General features: G+C 44.6%; 1 protein-coding gene across 4 annotated transcripts in view; it reads left to right on the forward strand.

Moving 5' to 3' along the window:
- SEMA5B (semaphorin 5B) overlaps nucleotides 1-24,360 on the forward strand; it is a 422,878-nt gene that overhangs the window by 354,746 nt on the left and 43,772 nt on the right. For all 4 annotated transcript variants that reach the window (XM_083153606.1, XM_083153603.1, XM_083153604.1 and 1 more), the window contains 3 exons: nucleotides 6,269-6,386; nucleotides 6,584-6,759; nucleotides 17,197-17,340. In XM_083153606.1, the coding sequence (XP_083009732.1) occupies nucleotides 6,269-6,386; nucleotides 6,584-6,759; nucleotides 17,197-17,340 (438 nt within the window). The remainder of the gene's footprint in view (nucleotides 1-6,268; nucleotides 6,387-6,583; nucleotides 6,760-17,196; nucleotides 17,341-24,360) is intronic.

Consider the following 24,360-nt stretch of genomic DNA (forward strand, 5'->3'; position numbering starts at 1 on the left):
ATGTTACGGTATATGCAATTATTATGCATGCGGTAGCCGGCAAATGGTGGCGGAATTAGAAGATCCTGCCCAAAGTACCAAACAATCAGCCCCTGTCATTTTGCTACAGGGGTTAGGTTTAGGCACACTGGATATCCTCAGTTTCGCCAGCGATTGACACCTCCATGCTGGAGGATCAGAGTAAGCAAGCCCCACATCCATGAAAGGAGGGCTTCCACAGACCACTTTTGGGAAGTACTGTATAGAGGCATGATAGGAATGGACCGTTCTTGCCACAATGTTTTAATGGGTCACCTGATGTACTTGAGTATGTATTTATGATCAGCGTCTTGTTCGGTGTTTGATTTTATTATTTTTGTATTAAATTTATTGTGAAATGCAATCATTTTGATATGTTTATATTTTAATGGCATTTATCTAAGGATATTAGCGCTGCCCTATTGTGTTTTGGGTTTAGTGGTTGTACAAAATGTGGTGGCACATGTTGCACACTCCAATTATCTGGCTATGCACATAACTATTATATACAACCCATCACCCATTGCACTGTATGCGACCCCATACCTGCTATGTACAGAGCCAAGGTTAACCTAGTAGCCCCTTAGTGCTCCTATACGGAGCCATCATAACAACTTATTACAGTATAACACCATCATGCCACCATAACAAGACCATTCTTTGCACTATATAATCTTAACATGCCACATGTAGCACACATGTTTTCATATTTGTATTTGTACAGTGCATGGATATTCCCTTTTCTTATTTTCATCTGCATTTCAGTCTTACCAGCCTTCTTATCTCTGCACCCGTTGTTTTTACCCCTCCATCTTGATTGTGTCAATTGTCTCGGTGAGAGCTAATCATTTTTCTAGTGCACTGTTTGACATTCTGTGTAAGTTTCCTAATCACATTTGAAACAGAATCGTTACTCAGAGAAATGGTACTTTAGAAATAAAGGGTTTTTCACACTTGGCTAAATCACATTATAATAGAATAGCAAGACAAAGTGGAGGGAGAGTGCTCCGCTAGACGGACCACAAGAGTCCCTCACTCAGACAGCCCTGATTAGGAGAAATTCACCCCTGTTAAAGCCAAAAAGGCTCCCAAATATTAACCCTTTTAGGCCCAAGATGACCTTGAAAAGTTTTTTGAAACTATGGGGGTTATTCTGGTTTGATTCTCAAAGCTGCAAATTTCGCAGCTTTGCTGGTCATTTAAACGCCGCTCCCACACAAACGTCCGCCCCCCCTCACATGCCGATTTTGCTGCACGCATGTGATTGGATGTTTAGCATAAACATCCATTCGCAGCCGTGCGTGCGGGGGCCAAATCATTCGATGCTCGCTGACCATCGAATGATTTTGCAAGCACTCACAAATTTAAGACACCTCTGATATGCGGCTGCCCCTACGGGAAGCAGGCAGGGAACTGACACCTGCTGACATCACCGGCACACTAGCATGGGAACGCCCATTGTTTTCATGGGACCGGCCATAAAACGCTGGGTGTTCCCAGTGGCACGACCACGGCCCGCCACCCCACTCCCCCCACCCACACTGCTGTGTGCGAGCGGCCGGGGAATAATCAATTCACCGTGACCGCTTACACAAACATCGCTCCCCTATGTGAATGCGCATGGGAGAGAGTCGACTAGAATCAGGGCTTATATGTATTTGGGCTTTAATGAATACATACATTCTGTTTTGTTAGAATAGATTCCGTCTAGGATTATTATTCTGTTTTGGAATAGAACTGAGGTGACCCAACCAGGGGCACAAATGATATCTGCTTCAGCTTCCTCTGTGGCCAATCTTATGCACATCAGCTCTGAAAGCAGTCAGTGTTCTAAGTTTCTAACAAAACACTATCAAAGCTTGGCCACGGCCGGCTGCTGCCTATGAAAACTGTGTAGATGGACAGACAGGGCACCATACCCTAACAGTGAAAGCTTTGTGTAACTTTTGGCCTGATAAACCCACAGCACTGAGCCCAAGGATATCTCTGGGGCTCAGAAGATTTGGACAATTATTCCTCCTTGGAAGAGAGAATAAACGTGTAATAATCGTCTTATTCAAAGGGACGGCGCTGTGTGTTTATACGCGTCTCATCACTCGGCTTTTTTCTGCAGGCCTTGGAGATCCCCATGAAGTAATCCAGTGTGCACCGGGATGTGTGTCTGCTTTGTACTCACAGCCATGTTTAATGTCAGACTGCCTTTGAACGTGAGCTTAAGGCGGTATATAGTGAGATAAAGTATGTCTCTGATTCAGCTCTGTGAAGACAAAACAAGAATCAAGTGTCTAATAATACACTTCTGACTGATCCGGCCTGGTCTCCACAAGCGCTTGTGTTTTGCTGTAAATTAGTGGTGGTTACGTCATTGGTAGAAAATCAGAGATCTGACGACTGGAACTTGTTAACCATGAAAATACACAAAGAAACGAAGACTTTTGTTGGGGGCACTAAATGCGTGAAAATGGATGTGTTGAAGTATTTTTAAAATATAACCTTTAATTATTCAATTAGAAAAAATTCCTATATTAACCATAAAGTAACTTGTTAACCGTGCAATAACTACATCCTGTGTTACGTTACTGCAGCTAATGGCACACAGACCCGATGTACTGAAGTTATTAATAAACCAGGGACAGTGAATTGTGGAACATTCATACTGAATGTGGGAAGGGACAGTTCACAGAGTACATACTGATGGGCAGACAGGCCAGGCTAGCACAATAGTGGTTTCCTACATTTGAGAACAAGTGCCATGCATTGCATATAACAGGAGATAAGTGAAACATTATATATATTATAAAAACAGTAGTTCCCTCTCACTGTTATCTAGTATCTCTGTTTCAGCTTCTAAACATTTTCTGCTGAGCTTATCTCTGGGAAAAAGAGTAGTCCTGACCCTCACTGACTGTATTTAATCACTTTCATCCTTTCACTGTGGTTTTTGACTTTCTTACCTCTATAATAAACCTCTGTATTTTTTGCAGTCTCTATGTACGGCACAGGGCCAACTGCAATAGTAACACCCCCCCCCCCCCCCCGCACTCTAGTAGATAGAATTCACCAATTAGTTGCTTGAATACTAAAGCTATATTTTCATTGTAAAGATTGAAATGTCTGTAGGGTGTGGGTAAAGTACATAACTTTAAGGCGTCAGTGCTTGCTGCATTTATTCTGTGGTTCTGGGTGTCATCATGTAGGCTCCGCTATCTCAAGACTCATAGGTAAGTATTGGTGTCTTTACTGCACCCACAACAGAAAATCAGAGAGTACCAGCCAAAAAATGCAGATAACACCATATTGTCTGCTGTACAACGCAGAAGGAATCAGTGGTCACCTATAAGACAGAGAAATTCATTATAACTGCCATATGATGTAGAGAACCGTACACACTAGAAGATGTAAAAGACGAAAGATCCCCCCAATAAAGAGGCGCCAAGCTAATGATGAATAGTAAAACATTGGTTACCAGTGGCCACAGTACTTAAACATTGGTGGCCAGTGACCTTTAAATACACATTGGGGTCCAGTGTGGTGGCCAATGCCCTTATACATATATAAACATTGGTGGCCAGTGACCATTAAATACGCATCGGTAGCCTTTAAACATTGTTGGTCAGTGCCCTCATTGGTGGCCAGTGGCCGTACAGTAATGAAACCATACCTACCAATACAGTAGCAGGTGTGACTACTGGGAATATATTGCTTATTTTGTTTCTCGCCCATCCACACTGAGCAATGTGTACATGAGCCATGAGCTGCATGTTTGGAAGATAAAGGCGAGCATCATTAATGACATTAACCATACACACCACACGAGATTGAGGACAATATCGCTCTGAAGCCCCATTATGAGCGATATTGGCACCAATATCTTCTAGTGTATGGGCCTTTACAGTGATGCCATATAATATAGGCACTTTCCTTTAAGACCATATAATGAATAAAACAACACATTGATTGACTGCCATATAATGCAGAGAACATCGTAGTAACCACCATATAATAATAGATCATAAATGACCACTATATAATAATGACCACTATATATGATAGAGAGCATCAGTAACCACTATATAATACCGAGAGCATCATTGACTGGCATATAATACAGAGAAGAAATACTTAAATATACACTATGTCCTCACAGAATAACTCACTTCATCCCGCTTTTAAGACTCATGAAACAATACTATTCACTGGGGGCAAGGTGCTGCTCCCGGCACCTAGACATAGTAATAGGGACCCCCAATACACAGAGAAGTCTTGACAACGGCTTAAGGGCTTAGTCATGTATTTGCAAATCTATGTAAATCTGGTCAATTATATCATTTAGTCTACTGGGTTAAACAATGTATTTTTTCTCTTACACAGTGTTTCCCCCTCCCTTTCATGCACCTGAGTGATATCACTAAACTAATTGAGCGCCTTATATATATATCACTGGGGCAAGGTATAAGAAGATGTTTTGTTATTACCATTTTTCACATGATGTAGTGAGCAGAGAGACTCAGAGCCGGCCCTAGCCTAAATGATGCCCTAGGCAAGATTTTGGCTGGTGCCCCCTAGCACCGCCACTAGTTCCGCCTCTGACACTGCTCCCCTTTCCCAGCACCATCAACCCTCATCATAGCAGTCATCATTTTGGTGCTCCTACCTGCAATATTTTAAATAGAAACAGTGCACACATTTGGTGCGCAGCCCAAATAGGGGTGCGTTCTTGCTGGGAAGGGGCATGGCCACACAATTTGACCCCAAATTCAAATTATGCCACACAGTAGTGCAACTTTATTCACATTATATCATGTGAGAGTGTCCCTTATTCATGTTACATCACATTGTAGTACCACTTTACCTTATATACATTACTCATCAAATTATACCCTTAGAAAAAAATCCTGAGAAAATGTTGTATTTTAACCACCTCCATGGCCACACTGCAAACCAGCACAAAGCAGTGTGTGCTGGGCAGAGGAGAAGAGCTGCAGCTGCTGCTGTCACTTAAGGGGAGGGGGCCCAGGGCCCCCACTGGGCCCTCCCATCAGGCTTTGGCCTGGGTAATTTGTACCCCCTACCCCTTTCTCTCGGCACCCCTGATAATACCACACAGTAATGCCCCTTACACATGACACACATTATTTATGTCCTTATAACCGTAATGCCCCTTACACATTATGCCAACCTTTATTAATGCCCTTCATACACATGACACACATAATGCCCCTTACACATATGTTTCACATTATTAATGCCCTTATACACATGACACACAAAATGCCCATTACACATGTCGCACATTATTAATGCCCTTATACACATGACACACATAATGCTTGTTACACATATGTCGCACATTATTAATGCATTTATACATGACACACATAATGCCCCTTACACATATGCCGAACACTATTGCACAACCAACCCACCCGCAGACCGCACTCGCACAGCCGCTAATACTGTGACCTCTGCCTCTGCTTGGATTCAGATGTTTCCTCATACATCTTGTCTCAATAGGCCATGCAGCTCCTGGCCCTTCTGCTAACGTTGGGTGCCTTTTTTGCTGAAAATTCGTCTTATTTGCATTGTTATGACCAGCACACACAAGGAGCTTCCGATGATTAAAATGATATGCGGCATGCCTATATTTTGTGTGCGACTGTGGCTGTACCTGCATACGGAATGCTATGTTACAGTGATTTCCATGAATACACTATTTCATATGCAGATACAGCCTCACTCACACAGAATATAGGCATGCTGCATATCATTTTAATCAGCAGAAGCTGCTGATGCCCCTAGGAATTCCAAATGCCCTAGGCAATTGCCTAGTGTGCCTATGCCTAAGGCCGGCCCACTTATGCATGCTCTTTTTAGCTCTGTTTTCTCTTTGACGCCCTCCCTCTGTCTGTAACTCATCACATAGCATGCTGAAGTCTGTGAGCTGTATTTACTAAGATTAGAGTTCTATTAAAGATGGGGTGTTGCCCAAAGCAACAAATCAGAATCTATTTCTTATTTATCTAGAACCTTCTAGAAGATAATAGAAAATGATTGGTTGCCCAATAGAACTCCCATCTTAGTAAATAAACCACTCTGAGTCTGTCTATCAGACTGACCATGTCTCTCCACTACAGAGATTTCGAATAGGATATATGGTTTGCAAGAGGGCATCTTGAAAAACCAGATTGTATGTGTAAAAGAAACCAAGATATATTCTAATGTTTAATAAATGTGCCCTTTCTGTTTCCAGGACTTGTTTGGGAGCCAGAGACCCATACTGTGGTTGGGACAGTAAGAAGAAACGCTGTACCACACTTGAAGACAGTTCCAACATGAGCCTGTGGTTTCAGAATATCACTGAATGCCCGGTGAGTAGAACTGCAAGAATATAATTCGGGTATAGATGACAGGTTGATTATCAAAATCAAGTGATTTACTACAGGTCATTTTGACCTTCTAAACTCAACTCCTTGTTGCTCTTTATACTGTAGGTTAGCGATCCCTGATAGAAAAACAAAACACAGTTTTAAATGTTTTGTGCTTACTGCCTTTGTTCATGTCTCAGATCAGGAACTTAACAGTGAATGGAGGTCTGGGCGTGTGGTCCACCTGGCAGCCTTGTCAGCACTCAGATGGAGACTCAACATGCCTCTGTCGTTCTCGAATCTGTGATAATCCCGCACCACGTTGTGGGGGCCGTGACTGTGAGGGGCCATGCATAGAGATAGCCAACTGCTCACGGTAAGTGGAAAATTCCTTCATAAAGCACTAAGCCCATATTATCTATCTATCTATCTATCTATCTATCTATCTATCTATCTATCTATCTACAGTATCTATCTATCTATCTCTATTTATCCATCTATCCATTTTTGTGTTGTCAATTTTTGGGGAGCTTAATTTAAAAACGGTAAAAATGACATTATTACAATGATCTGCTGCGGAGAGTATTTCTTTATTAATTGTTACTTACTGTATATAGTGGTAGCAAATTCTGTTGTGATGGGAACCAAACAGTAATAAAACAGGACTGGGTTAATAACAGCCCACAATAAGGTAAGAAGATCCTGCTCACAGTAAAGGGGTGTACAAGCGTGCCTCAGCTCAGCGATTTTCACTGAGCCGAGTCCTAATCAAGATGTACTGTAGTTCAGCCATCAGAGATAGACGGCTAAAGTACATCCTGCCTTTTCCCAGCCAAATACACTGTGGTAGATGGCTTAATAGAAATTGCCTGGTCTGCACAGTCTATTTGGACAGGCGATAGTGATGCTTTGAGCTGCACATCAATATTGCCTACTGTGTACACATGGGGCAATTTTGGCTAACATTCTAGGTTATTTTGACAGGTCGCTTCGTGTGTGAACCCCTTCAGATTTGGTGATGTGATCTGCTGGGTAATGATTTGATGCGATGAACTGCTAAGGGGTGATTTGTGGGATTGTCTGCTGTGCTGGGGATTTGGTGAGATAGCATGCCCAGGGAAATGCTAACAGAAATAACCTGCTAAAGAAAACTGGTCTCACATATGGAGCTTGTTACAGAAACTCAGCATAATCAGGGATTTTTTTCCAGACACCTCTGCTGACTGTCAGACTAGAGGAAGGGGCTCTACATAGAATTTATTCCATGCTTTAAAAAACATGCAAATAAAGCAAATGCTGCTTTACTTAATTCACATGTACATCCCTTTCTTAAACCCAGCTTTAACCTGGGACACTGGGTATGGGTTGAAGCCAGGGTTTTCTCTACTTACCCGTTAATCCATGAGTGACTATCCAAGTTTATTCACAGTTCATCACCCTTCACACCAGTCCCCGGTCTCCCAATGACCTGGGTTTTCCGTCTTACAGTGGGTGCTTGGAGATGATGTCATCTTTAAGTGCTACTATTCCCCACCAACGGATTTATTTTAGACCAGAGTCATACCTGGCCTTCTCTTCTGTAGTCTGAGCACATGCTCATGTATCCTAGCCTCCGACCTCAAAGCAAAATTTGCCACTGTGCTCTAAATAAATCCAGCCAGATGCTGTGAGACTACACTGGCTTCACTGTGACTGGAAGTGACTTCCTATTGGAAGTCCAACATGCCAGTCACCCAAGGCAGTGTCCCATTGGGAGGTGTTCCCTTATCTTTGGCTGCAGCCCATCAAATCCGTGGTATGTGATACTGTGCATGTGTCAGTCCAGGGACCTGTCATCTGCAGTGTACTGGTGCCGGGACTGCGATTTAGCTTCTAGAAGCTGCTGCCAAAGCAGCCCATAGAAGATGGGGGCATGCGCATGAGCAGTACAGAGGACGATACTGCAAATGCGCCAATCCTGCAACCGTGGTGTCAATCGGTGGGGATCAGTGGGAGTGGCATCAGCAGAGACTGGCGTCAGCAGGGACCATCAGCAGATAGGGGGAGGGCATTATGGCCAGTGGCAGGCACCCTCTTACACTGTGGTAGGAGTCACCGCTATTTATTATTCAGGGTCATAAGCAGGTGCGTAGCTAGACATTTGTGGAACCCATAGCAACATTTTGCACTCCACAAAAATGACGAGGTAGTGGTGGGGGGATTAGGATAGGGTTAGGCTGGGGGGAGAGGGCTTTAGGGTTATGCAGTTAGGGGGTGTTACATTTAGGTGGGGGGTGTCGGTTAGAATCATGTTGTGTAAGGGTGGGGGTTAGGGTTAGGCTGCATAAAGGTAGACTTAGGCTTGTAGAACAGGGGGAGGGTAGGTATACTTACCTGACCCCTGTAGGGATTTCCTCCATCATTGGTATTTTGACCACTGACATCCCCACCAACGTATATCCATATGTATCAAATTTTTTAAATATATGTTTCTAACTTACTGTCTACAGATGTAGCCATGTTTATTTTTGCTGAACCGTGCTGTGACTATTTGCAGTCAGTCAGTGATCACTCACACACTAAGTAAAGGTCCATAGACACTGGGCGACTATACCCAGTGTGTATGGACAGCAATGATGTAAATCACCGCTGTGGGGAAAGCCGCTCAGTGCATACACACTGAGCGGCTTTCCCCCTGCCCGGTGCTGACGGAGGCAGGGAGCACGGAGTTGCATAGCGGAGCGCTATGCAAAGCCATCCTCTTTCCCGGTGATGATGCGGGAGCGCGCAACAGCGCTCACCGCTCATCGCTGGGGCCCACACACTGGGCGGCTTTGAGCTGAAATCCGCTCAAACAGGCAGGTTTTCAGCAGCTTTCAGCTGAAAGGCGCCCAGTGTGTATGGGCCTTAATTCTCCACCAGCAGGGGTAATCTCCGGACGTTTCCGCCCCCAATATAGAGGACTTTATCAAAGAGCAAATGATCTCTAAATATTTCTCATCTGAGTAATGCAGGGGTAGACATCATGAGTAAGCATTGCCAGGATACCGTTTTAAGATTCCTGTCATGTAACTGCATATTTAACCCTCATTTTAATAACAAACAGCTCTGAGAAGTCAGGAGCAGAAGGGGTCTTTGTCTAGAATGCATCATGTCTTTAAACTTTTTTTTATTACACGGATCTTAAAATGCAAGCTAAGCATTTGTAATTTACACATGACACCCCACCACCACGCACCCAGTGTAAAAATCCACTGTAGCTAGTACAGCCAAAGGACACATTTTTTGTTTGCCCTGTCCAGGTTTTCATCTTAAGATCAGGGTGGTGTAAGCGCATTTTTAGTTTTCGGGTACTTATATGTTAGTTGGGCGCCCACTAAGCTATTTGCTTAGTTTTACGCATCCCGTCGCGGGGCTCGCTGCGCTCGCCGCGCTTTGGGCTCGGTGGCTCTCTGCGCTCTCCACACTATATAAGATCAGCTCCATGCCAACATGGATAGTGAGGGTATGAGCGTACTTACTATAGTGGGCGCCCAACTAGCATATAAGTACCAGTTTTTGTCATCGGAGCAAAACATGAACTACTGTATATGAGGTTTGCCTACCATCCTGGAGTGGCCCAAAAATCAGGTCCCCCTCCCGGCCTCACGGAAAGGTGGGCAACCCTCCCAGTTTTCTGGGGGACCCCTGCTCTCCCCCCCCCCCATGTTCCTGGCTATCTCACCCCTGACCACGACATTTAAATAACTGGAACCGGATCTCCGATGAGGGGGCGGGGCTAAAGTGACAGAATCACATCATTTTTGCCCCGCCCCCTTGGTGGCGATCAGCAAATCGGGTAATTTCCTATGATGGGGACAGGGCTTAATGACATCACGCTCAAGACCCGCCCCCCCGAATGCCTGCTGAAAGTCTTCCTCTCCGGGCATCTCCCGGAGAGGAGATTTAAAAAGTCAGCAACCCTGCTGTATATAATCACTGCAACCTGAATCCTCCCCTTCAATAGTCAATTAGTGAGTTGCAAAAATACTGTACAGTATCATTGTCCTGCTCTGGTGTCTATACTTGTGTTGCTCATTGAAGAGATATCAAGCAAGGGCAGTCTTTAGTTGGTATGATGCTTACCTTTGTAACTTCCCTTTAGTTTTATTTTAAACATTGTCTTTTTCTTTTGAACGGTGATTTTTTTTTCCGCTGACCAATAAATTTACTGATGTTTGACAATACTGACAGTGATCAAAGAACATGATAAGTAAAATTCACATCATTTAAGCTAATGGGGCCTACACACGGGGCGATTTCAGGGCATTTTCTAAGCGATCTCACTATATCACTTAAGGGCCCTACATACGCAGAGATGTGTGCCAGAGATACATAACGGGAGATTCAGCACAAGAGATTTCACTCTTGTGGCTCATTTCAGACAATGAGCCACATACAGAGAGATTTGTGTCAGAGATTCAAACTGGGAGATTCAGCACGGGAGAGTAAACACTGCACCTCATCACAAAAATGTTATTATTACTAAACACATCTAGCACATAACTAATGTCTTCTTTAATAAGTATTCTTTCACCTCCCCCTAATATTGCCCCCCCCCCAAAAAAAAAAACGTAATCATGGTGGCTAGTGGTTCCCCCAGAACCGACCCCCCCCCCCCCCCCATATGTCAACTTTTAAACGTTGGTGGTACAGTGGGAACGGACATAAAAAAAATACTTACCAAGTCCGGGGTCCAGCGTCTCGTCCTGTCATACAGACAATAATTTTGTAAAATTAAAAAAATGGCATGGGGTCCCCCCCCAGGCATGACCAGCCCCGGGCTTTTTGAGTGGTCCTGGTTCCCAAAATCCAGAGGACAAAGTGCGTGGGGTCCCCCGGATCTTGGGGACCAGCACCAGGCTCTTGAGCTGGCCCTGGTTTCCAAAATACGGGGGACAAAATGAATAGGGGTCCCCCATATTTTGGAGACCAGCACCAGGCTCCACTAGCAGGGGGTGTAATGCCATAGCCAGGGGACACGCTTGATGGTGTCCCGTGGCCAAAGCATTACCCACCCTAACTAGTCAGCCCAGGCCGGGAGTTTTTGGGGATGTGGGGACCCCCCAAATAAGGGGGTCCCCCCTCTCCAGGGTACCCCAGGCCTGGGCTGCAGCCCGGGGCTATCCCCTGCACCCCTGGGCGGTGGGTGCAGGGTTGATAGCTTAACAGTAATATTGTCTTTTACAGTAGGACTACAGGTCCCAGCAAGCCTGCCCCACATGCTGGCACCTGGGAGAACCACAGGTACCAGCATGTGGGGCATTAAAGGCCAGTCGGTACCTATAGCCCCCCTGTAAAGGAAATATTAAAATAAAACACAAACACAGATGTTTTAGTATTTTAATAACTGCATCTGGTCTTCACCCAGGGGGGCTCCTGCCCCCCCCCCCCCCAGGGCTTTTGCGGTGTCTTCACCTGGGGGCAGCGGCCCCCTAAGCTCTTTTGCATGGCCGCCGCCTCCCAGGGCTTCTGCCTCTTCATCTGTGTTCTTCACCTGGGGGCGGCGGCCTTTTAAGCTCTTTTGCATTGTCCGCGCCTCCCAGGACTTCGGGAGCTCTTCTCTCCTCCTCCGCCGTCGGACTGACTGCCCCTACCCTGTCTAGAGCTGGCTATATTAGGGCGGGGCAATGACGCGGCGAGCCGTGATTGGCTGGCCGCGGCCATTTTGAAATTTGAATTTTTTTTTTTTTTTTAACATTTCCTCCCGATGCCGCTGCGCTGCCGCCCCGCTGCCGCCCCGCTGCCGCCGAGAGAAGAGGTGAGGTGGGGGTGGCGATGGGTGCTACTGCTGGTGGGGGAGGGGGGTCAGGGGTGGCGGCGGCGGCAGGGGTGGCGGCGGCGGCGGGTTCTGCGGCGTCCGCAGTCGCTCGCCCTGCTCATCTGCCCGCAGCCACACATGCGGGAGATGAGCAGGAGCTTTCTGAGCGACTGCTCTGAATTGAACAGCCCATCCGTTCTGAATCTATGACAGATTCAGAACGGCGGGTGCGCGCATGTAAATCGCTGTGTGGGCTATATACACAGCGATTTACATGCATTTTCAGGCATTTTCTGAGCGATTTGTTAGAATCGCTCAGAAAATGCCTGAATATCGTGCTGTATGTGGGGCCCTTTAGAAAATGCCCATACAGTACATCGCTCTGGGTGTAGGGGCTATAGCAGTAGCGATGCGATGTCCCTGAGTCAGGTAACTTAAATGATCATCATTTAGATTTTATCAGTAACAATGGGGCAGATGTATTAAGCCTGAAGAAGAGATAAACTGGAGATAAAGTGGAGATAAAGTGAAAGGAGATAAAGCACCGGCCAATCAACTCCCAACTGTCATTTTCAAACACAAGGGTAAATGTATGAAGCAGTGATAAGAGAGGAGAAGTGATAAAGTGCATGGTACTATATCACCGGCCAATCAGCTGGTTTAAAAAGGGACAGTCAGGAGCTGAATGGTCAGTGATGAAGTACCCGGCACTTTATCACTTCTCCTTCCTTATCACTGCTTCATACATCTACCCCAAAGTTCATTGGCTGATGCTTTATCTCATTCCAATTTATCTCCACTTTATCTTTTCACCAGGCAAAATACATCTGCCCCATTATCTCAGTTTTCAGAGCATGCTGCTCAGGTTAGGTTATATAAACCCCAAACAGCATATTGAATATTTACTCTAAAAAACCTTTGTTAAATGAGTTCTCAGAAATCTATGAAGAATTTTAGAAGGTAAATAAATGAGCCTGCAAGTGATTATATAACACTTAGTGGGGATGGGAGGTGTTGTGATTAAGCGTTTTGCTTATTGTACTTAATTTATGCTAATTCAGTCTCTCAACACTATCAGGAGCCTAATGCCCCAGAATGACACTCCGCCATGTCCCTGTTACCACTGCATTAATGACTACATTTAGCACTTATAGGAATGATTAAATCTCTTAAAAATATTTCAACTTAAAATGTTACTTTCTGTAAATGAAATCATTACTGACAGTATTCACCGGTATGCATTAGCGGAAAAATAGAGACGGAAATCATTTTTGTTAGTTCTGGTTGCTGGGTCTAAGGAGCAATTTATATTAAATACAAAAGTAGTCATAGTTGTGTATTTAACATTATAAATCCGGTGGCAGCCGACACATCGCCTATGGAAAACACTGATTAGTAAATGCAGCCCTTGTCTTGTAATGTGTGTATGTGTTATATGACTGTGATGAGCTGCCAGGTGGAAGCTGGTCTCCCTTTTTGCATAAATGTTGAATGTGCATATTCAGTTTTTGGTTTAGCCTTTCAAAACTAAAAGGTGTTCCAGGGAGATAAATACTGTATGTCATTGAATGTACTTTGTCTTGTTATATTCTCCAGTTTATTCAGCACCATTCCCCAAAGCTACATTGTGTAGTGTCTTTAATAGGCTAACCTCCAAAGTCACACAGTGTCATGACTGGCCGTCCGATTCTCCAGATACCTCAATCTGAGAATTGCCACCAGTGACTTATGTGGGGTACACACTAGGACAATATGACCCAAAACGAGCCAATTAGATACAATCTCGACCGATTGTATGTAAATCGGCCGTGTTTTGAGCTATTTCGCTGCCCTTTTGATGCGATCCCGATCCAAAGAGAGGCCCCGCCGGTCGGTCGGTCTTTTCTGAGATCCTACCTGCTGCAGGTAGGATCTCAGAAACGACCATTGTAGTGGGTGGGGGTCCCGATCACATTCGCATTTTCGCGGCGGGTCGGCGGCGCCGTCAGCTCGTGAGCAGGTCATACGTTCCTGTGACTACCCGCTCACGAGCACCATTGTCCTGGTGTGTACCGGGCATTATGGATACCTCAGCACATGTGGTGAATGAAGGGCCCCAAAAATCAATTATCTTTTAATTCAAACAAAATAATCCAAGGTATGATTATAAAAAGATTACAAATGGGCAGGAAACACAGTACATATAAATCTCAGACATATAAACAGGGAATAATATTTCAGGACCTAATTATCCTAATACTTACACAAATAATTTAGGAACTTCCAATGTGGGGGACAAGTGATCATATGCTGTAGGTCAGTGATGTCAAACTCATGGGACTCCAGCTGTTGTGGAACTACACGTCCCAGCATGCCCTGCCATAGATATTATATAATGGATTGCTAAAACGGTGGCAGGGCATGCTGGGATGTGTAGTGCCACAACTGCTGGAGTCCCATGAGTTTGACATCACATATGCTTATGGCTGAATCCCCAAGAAATGAACAATGAAGTATTGTTATACCTTTGCAGCCTCACTCCCTCCTCCCATCTGTTAGCTTTTTAACTAGCTCAATGCTGGACACTTTATTGAACCCACCCCTCACTCCCAAGTAACTGTAACAGGGGGTACATTTACAATAGCTTCTAAAAATGATTTTGTTGCCAATAGTAACCAATCAGGCAATAGAGAAATGATAGACAGAATCTCATTGGTTGCTATGGGCAACATCACCTCTTTGCGTTTTTATACACTTTAGTAAATTTACCCCTCTGACTCCAAGAGACCTCAGTCACGTTCTCCCACATTTGTTACACATGGGTCACATATGAAGAACACATGCTATTGATCCATCTAAACTTAAGGGGCCTACACATGGGGAGATGAGTGTTCTGAGCGATGCTAGATCGCTCAGCACACAGCACTGCACAGCAATGTGCCCCTGAGCGATCTGTCAGGGCCAGTGTTCTCCATAAGAACACTGGCCCAGACAATGGCGATTATAGATTTATCCAGAAGGCTGAATATTAATCACTGGGGTAATAACGACGTGCAGGGCCGAGCATCACTTCACTATACCCCTACACATTCTAAGTGAGGATGGGGATCGCTGTGTGTGTAGGCCCCAATAGAAACATAGAATTTTATGGCATTTGAGACCATTTATCCCATCTAGTCTGCCCCTTTTTTAATCATACCTCAAACCCTATTTGATCAATATTTATTTGTAAGGATATCCGGTACTTATATGTTATTTGGGCGCCCACTATAGTTAGTACGCTCAAACCCCCACTATCCATGTCGGCATGCAGTAGATATTATATATAGTGTGGCGAGCGCAGCGAGGCGAGCCCCGCGAGGGGACGTGGAAAACTAAGCAAATAGCTTAGTGGGCGCCCAACTAACATATAAGTACCGGATATCCCTATATTTATCCTGTGCACCACCTCTGATGGGAGGCTATTCCACTTGGCCACTACCCTTTCTGTGAAGTAATTTTTCCTCAGATTTCCCCCTGAACCCACCTGCCTCCACTTTCAGTGCATGGCCTCATGTTCTAATACTGTACATCTAGGTAAAATGAAACAATCTTCCACATACTTTTACAAACAATACAATTCTGATGCTGCTGTGTGTAAATGCAACATCTCTGTCACCCATGTTGATTGTATTCTGCTCTGATCCCATTTACTACCTGATGCTGCGATGGGCAATACGGACAGTGTGATGGTTAGCATTACTGCCTCACAGCACTGGGATCATGGGTTAGATTCCCACCATGGCCCTAACTGTGTGGAGTTTGTATATTCTCCCCGTGCTTGCGTATGCTTTCTCCAGGTGCTCCAGTTTCCCCCCACAACCAAAAAATATACTGGTAGGTTAATTGGCTCCCAACAAAATTACCTCTAGAATGGATGTGTGTGCGTGTACATGTGGTAGGGAATATAGATTGTAAGCTCCACTGGGGCAGGCACTGATGTGAATGTTCAAATATTCTCTGTAAAGTGCTGCAGAATATGTGTCTGCTGTATAAGAAACTGTTAATAAATAATAAATATACTGTAGGTACTGTGGGCGGGATGTATTAATATACATCGCCGCCCAGCCGCCGAGATGCTACCGCATATGTACTAATATATGCGGCTAGCATCGGGGTGCTGTGACGGAGACCTGTAATGTGGTGTGCGTGGGTCTCCGTTACATCCCGGCGGCTGGCAGTGTCCCCCTGCGTCTCCTCCTCCCCCCTGCATCTGGATGTCCTCCCGGCTGTGACACCTGCTGGGGGAGGAGCAGATCGATGGAGGACGGGAGGGGGGGGTCGCGCGGAGGGCGGGTGGTGATAGAAGCCCATAGGCTTCCAGAGGTGGCGATACCCTGCCCGGCGGAGATGGGGTGGACGGTAATGATACATAGGAAAATGCAGTAAAACCCCCGTTTTACCGCATTTTCCCTTTAGTACACAGGTCTTCAACCTGTGGCCCTCCAGATGTTGCGGAACTACATATACCAGCATGCCCTGAGGTTTTTTGGTATGCTCTTATTGGAAAAAATGTGGCAATGCATGTTGGAACATGTAGTTTCACAACATCTGGAGGGCCACAGGTTGAAGACCCATGCTTTAGTCAATCTCGCCCTGTATATGGTAAATTCTCTACATTTGATGGCAATCTGCATAACCTCTGCCCTGTCTTCCTCGTCTTTACCCCTAATATATGAGCGCAGTTGCCACTGATGCTGGGATATAAAATATAAGTTCTCCTCTCTCACATGAAAACAATGAACATGAAAGAGCAGAAAGATTCCAGTTGCTGCAAATAATTCATTGAATGATAAAAGTTTAATTGAGCCCATTGTATTTTCCTTGTTCATTGACATCTCTTGGGCAGTAATATAGATCCAGGAAAGTTTTACTGATCTAATTGGGAAACTTTGAATGTGACTTGGAAGTGCTTTCTGTCCATACGTGTACCTCCCAACAAATGTCAACAACTTCACTATTGTGTTTTCCATGTACTTTAATCTCTTCAATATTATTCTTATTTTGTATCTGTAGGAATGGTGCGTGGACGCCCTGGTCATCATGGGCACAATGCAGTACATCCTGCGGGATTGGATTCCAAGTGCGTCAGAGAACATGCAGTAACCCAGCTCCACGCTTCGGTGGGAGAGTGTGTGTGGGGCAAAGCAGAGAAGAACGGTGAGAAACCCTTCTGGGAACAGCCCCTTACTGCAGTGCGTGTTATAGGACACCAACTCATGGACTGTAGTGGCAGCTAGAGGGTTAATCTGCGCTTTAGCATTGGTTGTCAGTGCATTCAAAATAATTGTCACTTTGCTGCTCGGCAGTCGTTTCGGCTGTCTGTTTGGTAATTAATTATTCAGTTTATTAGACCCTGAACTATGTGAAGATTGTATCATTGTAGAGTTCTCTACTTGGTCTTTAGTATAATGAGGTATAAACTGCTCCTTAAATATTTCTGCCCAGACAGCAGTTGATCTGTATTTATTCATCACTTTAGTCTTTTTAACTCCTGAGCTTTTATCAGGTCAGCATTTGCAAATGGAGTAGAGTTCAGTTAAAGAAGAAATGGGCAAACTGACACTGGTCATAGGGGGTCATTCAGGTATGGATGTGAAAACGCATATTGGCCCTTATTCTGGTTCAGTCGCAAAGGCAAATTTCTTCTCAAATGGACAAAACCATGTTTACTGCAGGTGGGGCAGATGTAACTTGTGCAGAGCGATTTCGATTTAGGTGGGGTTTTACTTCAAAGTGAGAGCTATATTGCAGTGTCAAAATAAAGCACCCAGTACTCTGCACAGGAACAAAATAACCCACCCAAATCTAAATCTCTCTACACGATACATGTTACATCTCCCCCCCCCCCCCCCCCCCCCCCGCAGTGCACATGGTTTTGTCCATTTGAGAAGGAATTTGCCTTTGCGAGTGAACCAGAATAAGGGTCATAGTTTGATGTTTGTACACTGTGTATACCTGTGAGCTATCAAGATGTGAGATATCAAACTATTCATGAGCGAGATTTTAATCACAAAGTGTGCGGCAGGTAGTAGTGTAGTGGGGATGTAACCGGAATGGTCTGGCTGAATGGTCGGGCAAAACGGTGTGTTATGGCCGTCCAGATGTTGTTGATAGTACATTAGCAACTGCGATCACACTTGCTACTTGAGAGGCCTCGGGTAATCAGATCAGTCTGTGGGTCTACAGAGGCACTCAGGCTCTACGTGGCAACCTGATGTGCAGCAATGTTAGTGATGTTTATGAAATCATGTGTAAGCATACACAAATAATTCAGTCCTTGCACTATTTGCACAGGTTAGCTGCTGCACATATAATCACAACTGCATACGACAAATCATTGCAACAGCACTGAATGACCCTCCTAGTGAGCAGGCTCCTCGCTCACGTGATGAATGCACTCATGTTCCCTGTGCCAATAGGCAGGTCACATTTCCACAATCCTGTCCCATATGTACTTGTTAGTTTGAAGATTTGAACTGTTTCCCTATTAAGGTAGTTTGGAAGTACAATTGATTCTAGATAACTAGATGACTAGATGGCCATGTATCACTGTGTCACAAGAAATATATGAGCGTCTATGTGTACTAGGACAAAATAATGCCACTTGCATCAGGTTTACCTAAGAAACTTCTGTGACTGTGGCATTTATTCAGTTTTTCTAGTGTCACATAATTTATATAAATATAAAATGCTAATGTCACATATTACAGGCTAATCCTGGCTCTGATTTCCCTACGTCTGTTAATTAACACAACTAATTTCCTGTGCTGCAGCTTCTGGTTTCTTAATTTGACATTCGCAGGGTGTTTAACCCTGGGCTGCTGTCTGAGCCAGTCTGACCTTTTACTGGATTCCAGATGGAAACCTGCGAGGGCGCCGCTTCATCAATATTCCTTTAATTGGGCTAATTCACTACTCTCTTCCATGCTACCCTCTGCCCCTTCGCATTCATTATACCTTTTCTGCTGTGAAATATCCCAACGTATTATGGCCATATATTTCCTAATCTATCACCCATTTGTTTGTGTGCTGATTTTTATTTTGTAAGCCATTGTAAAATGAATCATTACTTACAACTGTGTACACAAAGTGTGATTTTGGCTATCGATTTTGACTGTTTAATCAAAAATGCATTGCAAGTTAGTCAAAATCGCAGAGCGTTCTGCCGTATGCGATCCCGATGCGCGGTCGTCGCGGCGTTGGTATCACATGGCTTAATACACTGTGCAGGCAAGTTGATCTTGACTATGTTGCCTGCAGAATGTATTTGGCCTTGGGCAAATATCAAGATAGTGTAAATCTAAAGTAAATCTTAAGCCCTGTACACATGCATCGATTTTTCCCGATTTTGGATTCGATTTTGCTTATAGACGCATTGAGTGGTTTTTGTGTCACATTCGATCTACATTCGATTCGATGCACGCTCCCGTTTTCACAAAATCGAACAGAAAAATCTACTGTGCAGCCAAGAAAATATCGAATTCAATCTAGTAAATTCAATGTGTACAATGTACCATGAATGTATATCGAATTCGATATCGAATTTGATATCTAATGCAAAAGTACAGGTCTAATGTCAAATCAAATGGAAAGATCTATTGCCAGATCTAATAGAAAATCTAATCTAACATCGAATCAAAAGCAAATCAATGTGTGTGTACAGGGCTTCAAGTGCAGTAAGCCAAAATCTATGCATTAGCGTGAATCTCACCTTGTGTACACACCATTACATTAGAGAGTCATCAATACATATACAATGTTGTCATACAGAACATGAATCAAATAAATATAGATTTATCATTCATTCTCCACAAAATATTTGTGAATGTATACTTTAGGTATAGGAGATAGTAGGAATTGGAAACATATTAAGAAGTCGCTTACAAACTAAAAGGCAAGAGGAAAAGATAAAGATTGAGCCTATGGGCCAGATGCACTAAGCTTCAAAAGAGATAAAATGGAGAGTGATAAACAGCCAATCAATCAGCTCCTACCTGTAGGGTTACCACCTTTGTGTTGAGCGATTCCCGGACAGTGACCCGCCCCTTGACACACCTACAGCCCACCCATTGACCCGCCCCCAGCCCCGCCCCTTGACCCGCCTTATTATTATTCTTTTTTTTACATTTGCTTCAAATCTATTCTTGATTTCGCACACAGTAATACCACATACACGTTACGTCACACACTGTAATGCCCATTACACGTTATGCCACACACTGATGCCCATTATATATTATGGCACACACTGTGATGCCCATTACACGTAATGCCATGAGTGGACAATTTGTTTAAAAAATAGGGAGAAGATGGACAGTGCACGCCGAAGGCATGCACCAAAAATTTGCCCCATAATGCCTATTACACGTCACACATCCATATTGTACCACATGCCATAGTGCCTATTACACATTATGCCAGGGCTCAACAATTTTTCCATAAAAGAAGGACAACAGTGACCGTGCGCACCAGAGGCCATGATGCCCATTACAAGTTATGCCAGGGCTCAACAATATTTTAAAACTATGGATAACACCGTAATGCTTGTTACAAGTCCCACACCCATTACATATTATACCACATGCCATGATACCCATTACATGTTATGCGACACACCGCAATGCCCAATTCATATTATGCAACATGCTATAATGCCCATTACACGTTATACCAAACACTGTAATTCCTATTCCACATTATGCCACACACTGTAATGCCCATTACATATAATACCACATGCCGTAATGCCTATTACATATTATGCCACTTAAGTGCCGCTTACCTACATGCTTGCTGCTACGGGTTTCATGCTCTATGCCAGGGGTTGCATGCTCTATCAGTCAGGTCAGCAGGAGCAGAAGAGAGGGTCCCTGTTGAGGGTAGGAGGGGACCCTAGGGCCTGCTAATGCAGGGGGCAGCCACAGCCACAGGCAGCCCACACAGGGTTGGAGACAGCACTGGCCTGCAATACACAGTGGTGGGGCTGGGGTGGGCAGTGGAGGGTGCCTCAGTAGTCTGTCAGACAGACACTGACTGGGACTTGGGTCTCTGGGACAGCTGGTATGGTGTCAGTGTCACTCAGTCTGGACAACAGGCCAAGCATTAAAGCAGCAGGGGGCAACTTAGGGCTCCTCAGATAGCCAGTGCCAGTGTGCCACACAGCAGCAGCCAAGGGGGGGGGGGGGGGGTCACTTTTACTGTTACTGATGGTAGGCAGTGGAAGCACACTAGAATGGCTGGACATGCAGCATCCAGCCTGATGTCAGCCAACCTTATAATTAAAATGTCGTCGGAATCCTTGACACTGACCCTGACAACTCTCTGGCACAGCTCACTGACAATGCTCCCGGACACATCTCTCTAACATTGACACTGCTTCCTGACGCCGACTGACACTGCTCCCTGACACAGCTTTCTGACACTGACTGATTACAGGTACCACACATGTCCCGCACATCTGCCTGCTACAACGCCACCCCCGCCCGGCTATTTCAAATCTCGCGGTCTAGCAGCCAATCAGGATCCACCACTCCTGATTGGCTGCTGAACCGCGAGATTTGAAAAAGCCGACGAGCAGACTGTCAGACAGGTCTGCACAGCGGCTATCTCTCCCCGTGTCAACTCCCAGCGCATCTCCTCACCTCGGCTCGCGCTTTAGTAAGTCACTAGTGGTAGTGGCAGCGCGGTTCCCGGACATTGTATAGTCCGGGAACGCCACCCATTTGGACTCCGGACATCTGGCTTAATTACCGGACTGTCCGGAGTAATCCCGGACGGGTGGTAACCCTACCTACATGCCATGTCACAGACTGTGTTTGAAAAATGTTAGACAGGAGCTGATTGGCTGGTTGTTAATCACTCTCCAATGTATCACTTTTGAAGCTTAGTGCATCTGGCCCTATATCTGATCACATTACACATTCTTGGGTGAAATGTAATAGGATGAGAGATTCAGAAAGTGAGAGATTTGGTAAGAAAACTCCAGTAAGCAGCAATCATTTACACTTTAAAATCTAACTGGTTTTGAAGTGTAAATGATTGCCGCTTTAAAAAACCTGGAGATTTCTTACACATTTCTCTCACTTTCTGAATCTCTCATACTATTACATTTCACCCTCTGGCATACCTCCCAACATGACCCTCTCCAGGAGGGACACAATGCTCTGCTTCTGGACTTTCCTCTTAATTTAGGATTGCCATCACCTGTGGTGAAGCACCTTTCTTATTAGTTAACCTGTTAAAAACAGGTGATGGCAATCATACTTTAAGTGGAAAGTCCAGATGCAGAGCAATTTGTTCCTCCTGGCATGGGTCATGTTGGGAGGTATCCTCTGGGAGTTTTTCTGATTCACTCGGAAAGGCACAATCACTCTCTAATGGACAAAACCATATGCACTGCAGGTGGGGCTGATGCATACCTCCCAACATGACCCTCTCCAGGAGCGACAGAATGCTCTGTTTCTGGACTTCTCTCTTAATTTATGATTACCTTCACCTGTTTAAAGTGCTAACAAAGGTGTTTCAATGCAGGTGATGGTAATCATACCTTAATAGGAAAGTCCAGGAGCAGAGTGCTGTGTCCCTCCTGGAGAGGGTCATGTTGGGAGGTATGCTGATGTAACAAATAAAGCAGCCAGTATTTACCCTGCAAAGAAACAATAAAACACCCAAATCTAACTCTCTCTGCACATGTTACATCAGCACCACCTGCAGTGCATATGTTTTTTTTTCCATTAGTGATTGTGCCTTTCCGAGTGAATCAGAATAACCCCCTCTGTGTGGTCCAAATCTTAAACTGGATAAATAGTTTTTTATTGAGGTTATTTATTTCCTCACCTGCATTTTAGTGGCTGATGTAGACTGATTACTATATCAGTTTATGTACCATATAATTTGTAGAATCAAAATGCAAGTTACTGAAACCTACACCCATGCAGTTTTACATTCACTTGACATATCTGCTTGGCCCAGGAGGCCGGATGGAGCAGAATAAAGGTGCGTACACACGGGGGAGATATATTGCTCAGCCATATATTGCTAGCAATATATGGCTGAGCAATATATTGCTCAGTATCTCTTTTTCATCAGCGACCAGAGATGGTCGCTGATGAAAGGGAACCTCTTCCGGCTCCTGCGACCAGCAATTAGAACCGGGCTGAAAACGGGAGTGCGCCAGCGACCATATTCCCAGCGATTTCAGCCCCTATTGCAGCCATGTGTACACGGCTTATTACCCCTTTTCCACTAGCAACCTGGGTCAGACCTGGTAATTTGAACCCGGATAGATACTGTGTTGGACCTGGGTTTAAGACACATTTCCACTACAGTGCTACCTGGTAAATTGCTGGATCAGCCCTGTTTACACTTAACCCAGGTAAAGCCTGTTTTTTTACTATAGAAAAGGCCTTTTTAAAGGGCTTTACCAAAGGGGAGGTCATAAAACAGGGCCACCATTACCCAAAAGGGCCACCATTAAACAAAACATTTTCTGATTAAAGAATAGACCAGAAATATTTATTTGAAAAAGTTTTGCCTTTATTTTAGTCCCAAATATTCAATATGAAACCTTTTCAAAAGTGTCTTCACACACGACACGTAGAACTATTGTGAAAACTGTTCTTTGCAGTATACAGTACCTGAGCCATTGGTGCACCTAGACATGTAGCAAGTGCACATAAACATATACAAAATGCACATTAAAATACCCCAGAAGCTCCAATCATCTCTGTTTTTCAAATATACCGGGTTGGGAGCATTTCCACTAACCCTGAACCCAGGTGCAAACCGGGTGCTACCCTGATCATTACCTGGGTAGGATTGCCGGGGAATCCAAACCGTGTTATTTGAAAGGGAGCATTTCCACTAGCAGAAAAACCTGGGTAGATGCGCGTCCCCCTGGAGATTACCGGGTTATTTCTGCTAGTGGAAAAGCGGTATGTGGCATGTAGCTGGAATTGAGAATCGATGCAGATCAGATGCTAAGGAATGCTGCAACTACAATATGATGATAATAGTGACCAGCATTAGCAAACCGTTTGTTAGTGGCCCATTGCAAAAGCACCACAGTTGCTAATAGGTGTCCTTTTGTGTACATGGTTTACAATTAGTTTATTTGTACACAAAATGGAGAGTTGTACCAATGTATTACAGGGTTGCCGACCCTCCCGGAATTTCCGG

Source organism: Crinia signifera, chromosome 7 (genome assembly GCF_055691185.1).
Source record: "Crinia signifera chromosome 7, ASM5569118v1, whole genome shotgun sequence".
Classification (NCBI taxonomy): Eukaryota; Metazoa; Chordata; class Amphibia; order Anura; family Myobatrachidae; genus Crinia; species Crinia signifera.